Here is a 14,511-nt window from a genome sequence, read left to right as displayed (position 1 = left end):
TTATACTTTTTTGTCATCTTTTATGTCGTTGGACAAAACTAGAAGGACATCACTTTTATGCATGTATTGTTATTATTATATTTATGTAAATGCGCTGTCAAAAGTTCTGGCAGGGTTTAAACAGGCATAGATAATATTTGAAAATTTCATGGCTGAGAGATTTTCTCACGGTTTGAATCAGGTGTGTGCATACACCTTTAAGACACCAGGACAAACGCTGCTTGTTCTGGGACGAGTTTCAGACGGAAACTTTCGAGCGGGGGATATCCAAATCACAGTCAGACTCGTTTACTAATTCGAATAAATGAAATTCGATAGGTTTAAAAAGTTGAAAACACAGGTGTAAACAGGGTGAATACAGTGTGTATACCGATATTGTGCCGACTGCAATTTCGCCTTCAGTTCTCAATAAAGGTTGAAAATGATTTAAACCTAGATATTAGTTCTTAACAATGATATGTTAATTCACCTGAAGTGTGTTAACCTCAATTCCTCTGCTTAAAAGAGGTGATTTTTTGCAGGAAATCATAATGCCCATTCACATAAAAGCAAGTAAAAAATAAAATAAAATGAACTTTCGGCAATTATTAGAATGACTTGTATATAGAAAGCGTTCTGTACAAAACGTCTTGTTTATAAATCTGACAATTAAAACGTTATGGTGAAATTCGTTTTCCCACGGCTACAGATGATCACCTCGGCTCGTCTTTAAACTTTATTTACATAGAAACATCTTGACACGCGGAATACACTGTCTGATCTTCATAACGAAGGGGAATTGATAGTCTTTTGTAGATTGTTTCAGATTTACTCTCATGCTGGCATGCATCAAACTGCGACGGGTTAAAAATCACGTGACAAGTCACATGACCAATGGATGCGGAAGCTGCATTTAATCACATACCGCACATTTTTTGAAAACCCACCACTATTTTGCTATAAGAACGATTTAAAATCGCTCGGGGAAAATAGAATTAAATATTGGAAGAACTTGATGTCTTGTGTAAACTTTGTCAAAAAGGATAAATTATTGAATGCAAGAGTTTGCTGTCAATATTTAGTGTACATATTTATACTTTGGAGAAAGACAATAGGGAAATAGAAACCGACTATTGTTATGTTGATCAGAGCTGTTGAACTATTTTGAATAATATATCGGTTTGTCAAAGACAACATTTACACAAGCCAATTGCTTTTAATTGCCCGCTGTGGAAAATATATATACAATTCAGCACAAGGGGATATATATTTGCGGTATAATATTTATTTCTGCATCGATTGCAAAAATCTTAATTGATTACAAATAAAGTTAAAATAAATGCCCGTTGTTGAGACGCGTGTGCCTCGCCCCGAAACTTTCTTACGCTGGTCTGGATTTGTAAAGGTAGTTGCTTTGTCCAATATATACAGCAAGGAGTGAATATTTTAAGGGGTTCTTGATGTTCCTTTACAAAATACAAACAGCACATTATGTCATGCTACTGGGAAATGTTTTCTTTACGTAACATAATTATCCCACCCTGTTATACGCGAACTTTATTTCCACTCTATCATATTTGCTCATCAATGGAAGCCAAAATTAAAAATGAGCATGTTTCGTTCCGTATTCAAATATTTTATTTTGCTGCAGTTTTAATCATTAATCATTTCTAAATGATGTCGATCAAGAAAATCTAAAGACTTTTATTGAGTTTACGTCATAGAAATAGAAAGCTAGCAATTTCTTGACATTGTACCTTGGAAACAGTGCTGATTGGCAAGATTTAACGAAATTAGGTTAGATACGATCTGTTGCTTGTACAATCTGATAAATAGTATTATTAGAATCATAGACTTGTTTAATAGAAAGCAAGTCATATTTCATAGAATGCCACAAAATTGGGGCAATCGCAAAAATAGTTACATTAGTCGGAATAATTTATAACGCCTATAAAAAACAACCATTACTGCTCCGAAACTCAATAATTGAAAAACAATTCTGTCTTAACGTAAGTTAAAGACTACAACTCATGCTATATATTTCTTATAAAAAGTTCATAACCCTTTAAATAAATTTCTCTCATGACAACAGTATGCATGTTCCATTCCATGGAGCAATTTCCGCGGTTCTATTGAACTGGCACCCTTTACTGAATTGTAAAGAAGGAAGGACTTCCTGTAACAAGGACCGGGTTCCTGTTTCTTCCTTGAGCAGGAAACGGGCAGGTGCTCCTTAATGATAAACTCACCCCGCCAATCAATAGCAACTGCAGTACAGGTATCTGTCCAATACTGATGGGAATCCAGGGGGGCTTTATTGGACTGATTTACGACACCTTGAAACTAGAGGTCTGCTTCGGATAGTCAGCTGAAACCACAGCAGATCTCTCGGAAACGGGGCGATATAATCCGGGCCGTTTTCTTATAATGGTTATCCGCGGATCTCGAGGAGTTTTGGAAATCAATGAAGGAAACCAACCTGATACGCTTTCCATTTCCTCCAATGGGGGATTTTTTTTGTTATTTCAGTGATGCGAAAGAAAGGTTTATTTTGGAGACCAGTATCAGAATCACCTTTAATAGTGATGTAATAATGTCATTAATTGTAACTGGCTGCATTTTTATTGCTGTTGATAGCTTTGCAAAACTTAACAAAATGTCAATTAAAAACCATGCATTCAGACCAGAGTTTTGCAAGATAACACAAATTATTTTCATATGTGACTCAACTTGAGACATTTAAGCTAATAAAATTAATCAACATTCAATCCTTTCCAGATACAAAGTTTGTCTTGCAGCCATAAAACCCATTCCGAAATTAAATAGTTGCCAAATATTAACTATATCAGCTATCTTGCCAAAAATAAAATTCTCTGCAACTTAATTCCCACAATGCTTTTGAAATTCCTTACTTGGATTATCATATCAGAATATGTAAAATAAGATTTTATCTGTAGTCATTAATGATATGCTTAAAGGGCAAAAGCATTAAGATATAAGATTCTATATGTCTTTTGCTTTATGAAGGTAACTACTGTATCTGATATTTAATACATATTATGCATCAAATTCAATAAATATTATCTCTGCATATCGTTTTAAGTAAATATCATACATTCAAGTGATACGAATAGACTTGTTCATTTTCCCATGAAACATGCTAATGTATGACAGCCCCATGGTGATATGTTGTCTGAGATTTTGATTATTTCCTTTGATTAAAGATGTGTGTGGTAGGTTAGAGCTTCAAGGTAACATATATAATTCTGAGAGAGAGAGAGAGAGAGAGAGAGAGAGAGAGAGAGAGGGGGGGGGGGCTACAATTATGTTAGTTGTATTTGCATTTTATCAACAATACCAGTCTTATAAAACAGAGCAAATGTCCTTTCTTCCTGCAAGCAAGTAATTACCTAAGCTTTCTAAAGTCTCATGGAAGCAGTACTATAACATAGAAAATAGTTTCATTTGAAGTATTGTCAAACAAACATCAAACAATTTCATTAGGAAATGCATCACAACCAATGTCTCTGTGGAGCCTGAAGCTGTTTAATGGGAAATCTTAGTGCTGGCAATACCTGTAAGGAATACAAAACTCCTACAACAATCACCTTCTTTATTGCAAGGACTTAATCAACAAAACACTTTTTTGCATACATTTGACAGGCTTTAATGAAATTGAACACTTCTGATTGTCATATTTCACTAGTTTAGTTGCAATGAAGGTACAAGTATTCGCAGCATTGTACATAACTAAAAATAGATTCTCCTCACAAAATAAACCACAAAAAATTCGAAGTTTTACCCTCTTCTTATTTATTCACTTAAAAATATTTGTTGCAAAACCCATAAAGTGAAGAACATACTTATTTTTCACAAACTTAAAAAGGAGCTCTTCAGACATGTGGAGGGAGAAAGATATGGGTCATTACTAATTACAGCCAAGTATCTGAAGGTGCAGTGGCTTCTTGTTTTAGCCAGGTCAATTAGCACAATGCTTGTAATACAAGTGATAAAGAGATGAAAGTCAATTATATTTACTGGTTTAGCCCCCTGTGCTTAGTAAAGATTTATGGGGTTGTTTGAGGATCAAAAGCAGCCACAGAAGAGGTAGATCATATGGATAAGAAAGAAGAAAGCTTGAAAATCATTTATATACATATCTGCCGAGACGTAACATGTTTTATACACATTTTGCTCACAGCATAATAGGGCACAGTTCTATATTGCAGATTGCAAACAAATGTTTATCAATCTATACTGCATTTGAATTCAATATCATTTAATCCTATTCTAAGTATATAGGTATTGACCTTTATAATTAATTGGCCACAAATAGAATAAGAGGATGAGAGACATCATCTATTCAGACCTATATTGCATTTTACTTTTGATGTAAAGTTTTCTCTTCTACTGTGATTTACTTGAAATGGAACTTGCAATCTTGTATCATGGGACACAGTGAGTATTTTGAGATCCATGCAGCATTAGTCAGAGAAATAAGTGAGAAAGTACACCCTCACTACGATTTATTGTTCTAGAATCTAAGCAATGAAAATGGCAGTTGCTCTCATCAGTGGAGACATGTCAGCCGTAGGGTTGATGTAATTGTACCCAATCTGGCTGTAAGACAGCATGACTTGGCACAATATTCTTTTTAGCTTAACAAATAGTTTCCTCTGTAGACATATTTCTCCTAACTGCATTATTCAGTTTTGGTGAATGAATTTACACCCCTTCTAAAAAAATCTCCCTTCACAAAAAGCAAAAAAAAAAAAAAAAAAAAAAAGACAAACAATATTATGAATAGGAATAACAAAGCCCAATAATATGATTACCCAATAAACAGAGTGAAACTTCATAACTGTATACTGCTTAAAATTGAATTGAAGCATATCTTTTCAATGTCTAAGCTTACCAAACAAACCTTGAATAATTTACTGAAAGCCCCTGGATATGATCCAATTAACAGAGCAAAGTAAATGAAGCAAACCTATTCTAATATTTAAAATAATTTGTAAATGAATTGAAAGCCGTTAAATAGAAATATTTCCAATATTAGTTGCTGGCATTCAGTGTTTTATTAGTACCTTCGAACATTTTTTTTTCTAAACAAGTTCATACAGGCATTTTTGAAGCCTCAGAATAAATCATTAGGCAGGTTACTTAGACCTTGTAGTTTTACAAATGATGATGCAGCATTGACTAAAGACACTTTTGATGACTGCTATTTTTGAAAAACACATGTGGCATATATTCCTTTTCCTCCGTTACCCCCCAAAAACATTCTGATCATCACTTATATTCACATCAAGGTCTTGAGAATGTTTGCTCTCATTATTTTCTCTTATCTGGATCAGCAATATGTTTTCAATGATCAGGTTTATTTATCCAAAACAGATAAGATAAAGGGTCAATTAAGCAATATTGCAAAATTAAATTATAACTAATGCAGTTAAGAATTTAATCAGTAACTTGCTTTGTTTTGCCTTGAAAAAAGAAACAAAACCAGAGCACGCATTCTGATTGCACCAGGCTGAACTGTGTGGTCTACATGCTTAGTCTAACAGCCTCACTGACCCTTTTTAATAGCAGCAGGGGAGTGTGTGCTAGCAACAGCCTCGTAATTAGAGGTGTCTAGACGCTAATTTTTCTATTAATTGCTTTGCAATAACTACTGATGCATGACTGATTGATGCATATTTAACAGTTTTGTTGTTATATTTAGTTTTGTCATTAAAGTGTGTAAAATTTCTGACAAAAACCTTATCATGCAATAATCTATAATTACATGCTCATTCAAGTACATGTACCTCTGCTATAACCTACACACATGATCATTAAGGTACCTTTGCTATTATCCACATATATGCTCATTCAGATACCTCTCCAATTATCCACTTTCATGTCCATCTGAGTACCTTTGCTATTATCCACATATATGCCTAATCAGGTACCTTTGCTATTACCAGTATGCATGCTCATTCAGGTACCTCTGTTGCTAATCCTGTACATGCTCATTCAGGTACATATGTATTTAAGCTATCATTTAATCAACATGCTCATTCAAGTACATCTGCTATTATCCACATTCATGCTCATTCAGGTACCTCTGCTATTATCCACATACATGCTCATTTAGGTACCTGTGCTATTATTCACATTCATGCTCATTCAGGTGTCTCTATATCTGCTATTATCCACATACATGCTCATTCAGATATATCTGCTATTATCCACATTCATGCTCATTCAGATATCGCTGCTATTATCCACATACATGCTCATTCAAGTATCTCTGCTATTATCCATGTACATGCATTATTTAGGTACTTCTACCATTATCCATGTATATGCTTATTTAGGTACTTCTACCATTATCCATGTATATGCTTATTTAGGTATCTCTGCCATTATCCATGTATATGCTTATTTAGGTATCTCTGCCATTATCCACATACATGATCATTTAGGTACCTCTGCTATTATCCACTTACATGCTAATTCAGGTATCTCTGTTGCTACCTCTCTGCTATTATCTATAAACATACTCATTCAGGTACCTCAGCTATAATCCACACTCTGGTACTTCTACTGTTATTCACATACATGCTCATCTGGGTAACATTACTATTATCCACGTACATGCATTATTTAGGTACTTCTACCATTATCCATGTATATGCTTATTTAGGTATCTCTGCCATTATCCACATACATGATCATTTAGGTACATCTGCTATTATCCACATACATGATCATTTAAGTACATCTGCTATTATCCACATACATGATCATTTAGGTACCTCTGCTATTATCCACATACATGATCATTTAGGTACCTCTGCTATTATCCACATACATGATCATTTAGGTACCTCTGCTATTATCCACATACATGATCATATTAGTACATCTGCTATTATCTACATACAAGATCATTCAGGTACCTTTGCTATTATCCACATATATGCTTTTCCAGGTACCTCTGCTATTACCAACACACATGTTTATCCAGGTACTTCTGCTATTATCCACATAGGTGCTAATTCAGGTACCTCTGCTATTATCCGCTTTCAGGTACCTCTGCTATTATCTACCTACATAGTCATTCAGGTACCTCAGCAATTATCCAAATACATGTTCATCCAGGTACTTTTGCTATTATCCACATATATGTTTATACAGGTACCTTTGCTATTATCTATTATCAGGTAATGTTGCTATTAACCACATACATAGTCATTCTGGTACCTATGCAATTATCCACATGAATGAGCATGAGCAATGTGAATACATGTAGTATTTTTTTTCCTTATATTAAATCAACTTTATTATCTTTCTCTTCAATATATGATACATGTTTGAAATTCTGGTGCTTGCTGCTATGTATCTCTGTGTCATCATAACAATTTTCCAAGAGTGTCCTTGAAAGATACAGACATGTTTAAAACATCATAACTCTTAAAAAGCAGTAGGACTGTAAGAAGTGAGATACAGAGAGATCAATGGTCTGATAGTTATATATGAGGGATTAGCCAGCTTGAGCCTTCGGGGTGCACACTACAGCTGTGTAAGCAATGGTAATCCAAGGTAAAGATTCAGCAACAACGCAACATATGGGCATTCTATCTCTGACATAAACAAAAGGCATTATATTGAATTGGACCACAATGACAATACAGCTAAGGCCAATTTAACAATTTATTACTGTGATTTCGGCAACAGATGTATTTGCTATACAGTAACTGAAATAGCAGTGAGCATCCCAATAAGGATGTAGGCAACAATTTGTAGACAATGACACAAATTTTGTTGTGACTCCAGGTACAACCATTAACCTACATTGTATAACTGACTCAGTATATCTAATGGTCACATCTTGCAAAATAATCAATCTTTCAAGATAAAATGTGTGGAGTATCAACATCAAGGAAATTAAGATACAATCCTTTTCACTGTTATGTGTTTTGTTAAACTAAAATTGTTTGGATCTTTCTTTCTTTTTTTTTCGAAAAAGGAGGGGGGGGTATACAAATTGACCCTACATGAGAGCTAGAAAGAGAAAGAGATAGAAAAAAAGATTTGTTTGGTTATAAACCCATAGTAAAAGCAAATGTTGGTAAATTATTTACAAGCCTGTTCATACTTAAAAGCTAATGTGAAAAATATTTCTCCCACAGAGTACTCAAATTTCTAACAAATTAGGATAAAATTGCATTAACAACAAAATACGCAATCAATTAACAGTCAGATAATCCTTGGTTTGTCCCCATTTAGAAAGGCGTATTGAATAGTCAGCTCAGAAGATGGGATATATAAAACTACCATACATTTATAGAGCTATGTAATGATTGTGGCTTGTGTCCGAGTGGCAAAACCCATCATTAGAAAGAAATGAAGTGAAAGAGATAATTTGTATACCTGTCAGAATTCAAGTGGCCCCATATCGACTTTTATGGGGGTGAGAGATCAAGGTATATGAGTCTGCTTTACCTGACCAAGCTTCTGAACAATTACCTCAGAAACAAGGTGAATGATGTACTTTTTCTTGGTTTTCTGGAATTTATACTGGATGACACCGTGCAAATCAAAACAACTTGAGAAATCTGAAATACGCTTTTAATGTGCTAAAATCCTGCATGTTAATTAGGAACTTTTTGGCAGTAATATCATAACATTCTTCTTTCCCATGTGCTGCAAAACTGCATTGCTAATGAAAACAGCTAGACTATCTTAGATTCTGACTGATAACATCACATTACATGTATGATATTGTAGAGGAAGCTTATATGACTATGGGAAATGCATTTTTTCAATTATATTATCTATAGACTTTAAATTAAGAATATTCAACTTCAAGTGATTAAGAAATTGTAATAAGTTCACTTTAGTCCAAAAAAGACAGTTTTAGAAAGTATTAAGATTTCTCTTGACCTTGAATTATGGGCCTGTTGAGATCATGCACATTGAAATGTTTGCTTCATTTTGTTTCTTTCATAATGAGAAAATATTTAAATAATTCCAAAGGTTCTTTGTTAAATCTGCAGAAAATAAAACTGATGACTAGACATAATTGCCATACCACTTTTATCCCACCATGTCTCAAGAAACAACATTTTGGCAGAGAAATCTCAGAATTGTCACAGAATTATGCCAATTTCAGACAGAAAGACAGACAGGGTGACAGCATTTCATGCAGATGAAGGTGTTTCCTATGGTAGTGCCAAAACACAAAGGCACATAGCATTTCTCATGGATGGTTCCCATCATTTAAAAAAAACGATTGACCTTGGGCAAGGCCAAAGTAAATAATGTCTTTGAGACTGCCACCTTCCCATAATATTTATCACTGCTAATATCTCCTGCAGGAAAAAAATGAATGTGTTTGTATATTTGGATAAGTCTCACTCCATCTGGGCCAGTCATTAACACATCTGGCCGGACAGTACACAGCTAGCCTTCAGTAATTCTCATTGGTGAATATGAATGACAAGACAATGCTTTATGGAAAGATATGCACCTCCAGAGAATCTCTTAAAATGCACCATTCAGTGACACATATTCTGATAAAAAAGGATTCTTAAAATATTATTTTGTATTCTATTGCATTGCTTTTCATGCAGTGACAATTGGCAAAGCATTGTGTTTGGGGAGGGGAGGGGCACCAAATATAATGTTGAAATTTTATCACACAATATGAAAACATCTTGTATTTAAGCTTGCTCTCATAATAGGGTTTCTTAAAAAAAAACTTTGATGCAGACAAATGAAAAGACAGAAAGGTCAATCACTAGATATTATCTTCTGTTGTAAAACCAAATCTTTGTAAAGTCAACATGCAATTAAAGACATACAAGATTAAGTGCTCTTTGAAGCACAAGACAGTGTGTGAGAATTGTGTTAATTTTAAAACTTCCTGTCAAATAATAATAGGATATAAAAAAGTAAACATTTGGTCTTGCAGACTAATCTTAAAGAAACTAATCAAGCATAACTTATTTTTGCACTGGCTTCGAAATGCTGATTTGCATTTTCCTTTGCTATTCTCCAAGATCAGCTGTCATAATTGAAAAATAGCATGTCTCTTGATCTCCTTTCAAACAACAGAATTTCAATATGCATAATATGTAAAGCAATCAACCATAAATATATGACATGTGGTATGGGGATTTTTTTTTTGGTATGGTTATGACTATAACATATTGACAAATTTTGGACTTCCAAAAGTGTTCATGCTGTTGTTAATGGTTACCAAGGTGCGCTATGGGAACCTGATGGCTCCCGATCATCTTGAGATGATCTCGAGCTGAATGCCCAGCACTGACCAGACAGTATTTATTTAGCTGTCCAGACTCATCTTATCTGTTGAAGGGATTGGTCACCAGGGGGCTATCACCTATCATTACAGTCCCATTAACACCCAATCACTGCTCCCTCTGCCCTGTCGTAACTGTCCATCACCGGACCGTGAGTGGATCTGCAGCTTCCTCCAAGCTTTTGAAGAAGTAATCCCTGCTACCTAACTCTGTATTTTGCTAATGTTTTGCATGCTTTGCTGGGAATTAACAGAAAATTATATGAAGATTATAGATGTTTTAGGAATTACTGCAAACCAATTAAACACTAAGTCAAAAGTTCAACCTACATTATCAGTGTCTTTGAGCAAACTGAGGTCTCAAGCTCTTTGAGTTCTTAAGATTATTTAACATTTAGTTGCTAATTTTGAGGCCAAATGCTGTGAATTGGAGATTTTCTGAACAACCATTGAACAAAGATAAAATTTGTTGAATAAACTTTCCCAAAGTTTTTGATGTTTAAACTGTTTCCATCATTTTACTGCATGGTGGCAATCAAAGGTGCTACAAACGACTTCACTTTAAAGGAAAGTAGGTTTGACCAAAGTTTGTACATGCCACGAAAAAGACTGGAGTGGGAGTTGTTGATATTTAAGTGCACTTGATGGGGTTATTGTTGTCAACTCAAGCCATATCCCAATCCTGGGAAAAGTAAATGGAGTTAAAGGGAACCCCTTCGTCCTCTCTTATTGTCCTCCCCATAAGAATGATGGATTGCTAAGTTTGTCCAACAATTATCTGAATGTCATCCATGGTTTAAAGAAAACCAGCAGATATTATAATGATCACAGCTAGGCAATCCTCCGGAAATTGTTTGAGAATTTCACTTCATAATTGGTAGATTCAGTAACATTATAATGCATTGATTTTTTTCACAAGGTGGAAATTGGCAGAGCATTTACTGTAATGTGAAAGTAAAAAAGCTTTTATTTGAGTTTCTATTAACACCAAACTAATATGTTTCTAAAGACCGCATAAAAGATGTAATATCAGAAGCCTTAATAAAGAGTTTTCTAATTGCTTTCATTTCATTATCTGTTTTCAATCAATCTTTCCCATTTTTTTTTTATGTTAAACAATATTTTCAAAAGTATTTTTTACCATAGAACTTTAATGTTCTACAGTTATCTCATCCAAGCCATTGTTATATATGTCACAATAATTGTATCAATAGAAATGTCAAACGAATAAAATAAAAATTAAAAGAAATAAAAAATATGAAAAAATTCAGTCCAAAAAACTCCCCACAAAGCTGCTATTAGTAAGTGATGCCACTTAATTACTAAATACAGGGTTTTTTTTTACTTTGAAAATTCAGGGCATTTGAAAATAAAAAACGAAACATCTTGAGCAACCCTACTGTTCCGTTAATAATTTACAACGTAAAGCTGTTGAATAAATCTGCCTTGTCATGTTTGTAGGTCTTAGAGTCATTCTTAAGAGTTTTTCAAAAAAATTCTTTCGTTTATAAAAATAGCCATTAGAGTTGATTGGATAACGAGTTGATGGAAGCTCAGCACTTCGAGCTCTGTCAGCAGACTCGTAGAACTCATCTCGCGAGCATGTGCCCCATTTGTCTGACATAACTTCTGGCAATGCTCACTACTCCATTGATTATATTCTTAGCTGGATCAACTCCAATTCCAGTAACTTATATCTCTTCAAATACTTTATGAAATGTATATAGGTTTGCCATAATTCACAATCTAATTAGAGCACAATACCTCACCAGCAACAGTGGGGCTTCGTTTACCTGTGTGTGCAGTTTTTTAAACATTGCTGCAGAATGAGAATTGATCAAGTTCATTTTCTGCAAACCAATTATTATATTTACATGTTCTTAAATGCACTTTTTTGACCTGCACATACAAGTTTGAATCATACTGGCAGTCAAATCAAATATTTATTAGATATATCTTAACATCATAAGGTAAAGTCTATTAAATCATTAAATCTTGGTTGTTGAACTTTTTGAAGTTGTAAATTAATTAGAACAATGTTTTCACACTAGGCAACAATATTTTTTTTATGTATATGTTCAACAAATTATTCATCAAATTTTAATGCAAAATCTTGTTTTTCTGCTTACAGAGGTCCTATACCCTTATTCTGGAAGCCTGGGACCAAGATACAATGGCTTGTAAGTGATTGCTTGTTCTCAATAATTAACCACATTGGTGATAAGAAATTAGAATTTGTTAATAAATGATAATAACAGAGGTATGGAGTGCATTCAGTGGAAATTATCAATTGCTTTCAAATTTCCTCTATCAACATAACATAATCAATAATTTACCAAGACAACCTGAATATCGAGATAAAAATCTCAATGCCAGTGTAATAATTGAGATAATACACCCCCAATTTAACAGACTAGCGTCCTAACTCAAGTGTGTCCATTGTAAAAATTTCTCAAGCTTCGACAGGGAATACCAAAATGGGCTTGCGATCTGCATGGTTATCCACAGGTATAGATACTACTTGCATCAGATGTTGCAACAGTGAAAACCTGAATTTCTGTCTTCAGTCAAACGTTATTTACATGTACATCCCTCTTATTTCACCAGATAAAGTGAAAATTTATCATTGTCTTCAAGCAACATCTACCTAACAAGCAGATGCTGAATCAGAAAGGAAGACCAGTTTTTTGGCAGACAATTCTCATGGCTGCCATGTTTTCTTTCCCATGCATTTTGTATCACAAACTTTATGGGCTTTGATCATGATAGCTTATAATGCATAAGATAAAACATTTTGCTGTAATAAAGAACATTGTGGAATTTCTCAGTTCTTCATAAATACTCCTTATCACTCTGAGCTTTCTGTTAGCTTGAGACTACCTGGATATCTCAAACACGAGAAATGGGAGAATGCTTCGTAAACAATTAGGCAGGTTTTAAGTCATGCCAGTAAACATTAAAACTAAAAAAATTCAGATTTTATAGAAAGTGAAGAGTTCCGATGAAACTGTAGCGATTACATAAATATAAATAATGGATAGCGGAATTTTCATCAATTTATCTACCAAGAGCGTTTGATGCCATAATACACAGCAGGGGAATTACTTTGCCATTTATTTAATCAGCAGCAGAAGTATTTTTCTTGTAGTAAATAGTATTCTTGTAGTAAAAACTCTGCCAACATTTTTTTTTTTTTACATCTACATACATTTATTTCTTTTCCCTTTTCTTACCCAGTTGAGTCTTTTCCAATTCTCCTGAATAACAATTGCTCTACCTGGAAAAGACAGGTTCTATGGTTCTTTGGCATGAAAGATATCTTTTGTGTGTCTGATTAAAATATTTTCTTTCGTTTATCAAGTCTCTCTTTCCATTTCTTAATGCTTTTCTCTCTCTAAACAGATAAATGAAGAACCTTATCTTCCAACAGCTGTCCACAAATTCACCCCTCTCAATTTAAAAAAAAAATGATTGTTTGATTTTTAACTGTTTGGGAAATTCTCAGTTTCGTGGTTCCCTGGTTTAGGAAGATAATAAAAGCCTTACAATACAGTTAATAGAACTCCATGTTTTCTTAAGTTCCTGTCCTCCAAATAGCCTCACCCAAAAATTTGAAAGGATTCAGGGAGATAGAGAAAATGATAATGACGAAGACCGTTTATCTTCAAACCACTGGTTCCCATGCATTCTTGAGAGCATGCCAAACTATGCATAGTCTTACATTAAAACAATCACCAACATGTATAATTGCTGTTTAGTAATTTCAGCAAATAATTTGACCGAGGAATATTCTCTGATGATTCTAAAATTGCAGGAATTAATAAATCGGCAAACCAATATGCATGGTAATCAAATTATAAGAGATGCATAGTTTGAATTTTCAAAGCAGTTGTATTTTTCCCATTGACCATATATCACTGACTTGCCTCACCATAAGACATCAGAAAGCGCACAATTCTAAGGTATATATGTATCCAAAACCTTTCAAGAGCTTGCCACTTTGAATTATGTTCTGCATGTTTATGGGGGCATATAGATAAGGGAAATACTGAAATATTTCAAATAAAACACTAATAAAAAGATCAAAAAACATATAAACTGAATTCTATTGACATAGGTGTAGAGGTGTGGAACCAATCTCTTATTTCAAGTTTACTGCTCTAACCATGTTTGGATTGCGCTCTACTTGACATCAAAATTAATATCTTTCATATCAA

The 14,511-nt window shown here is 34.0% G+C and overlaps 1 protein-coding gene across 1 annotated transcript in view; it reads left to right on the top strand.

Annotated features, from left to right (window-relative positions):
- LOC105317836 (protein jagged-1b) overlaps positions 1 to 14,511 on the top strand; it is a 35,842-nt gene that overhangs the window by 1,034 nt on the left and 20,297 nt on the right. Inside the window, exon 2 of the mRNA XM_066087084.1 lies at positions 12,426 to 12,474. Coding sequence (XP_065943156.1) covers positions 12,426 to 12,474 — 49 coding nt within the window. The remainder of the gene's footprint in view (positions 1 to 12,425; positions 12,475 to 14,511) is intronic.

The sequence above is a fragment of the Magallana gigas genome, chromosome 6 (genome assembly GCF_963853765.1).
Source record: "Magallana gigas chromosome 6, xbMagGiga1.1, whole genome shotgun sequence".
In the NCBI taxonomy this organism is placed as follows: domain Eukaryota; kingdom Metazoa; phylum Mollusca; class Bivalvia; order Ostreida; family Ostreidae; genus Magallana; species Magallana gigas.
This window is presented reverse-complemented; position numbering and strand designations above follow the sequence as displayed.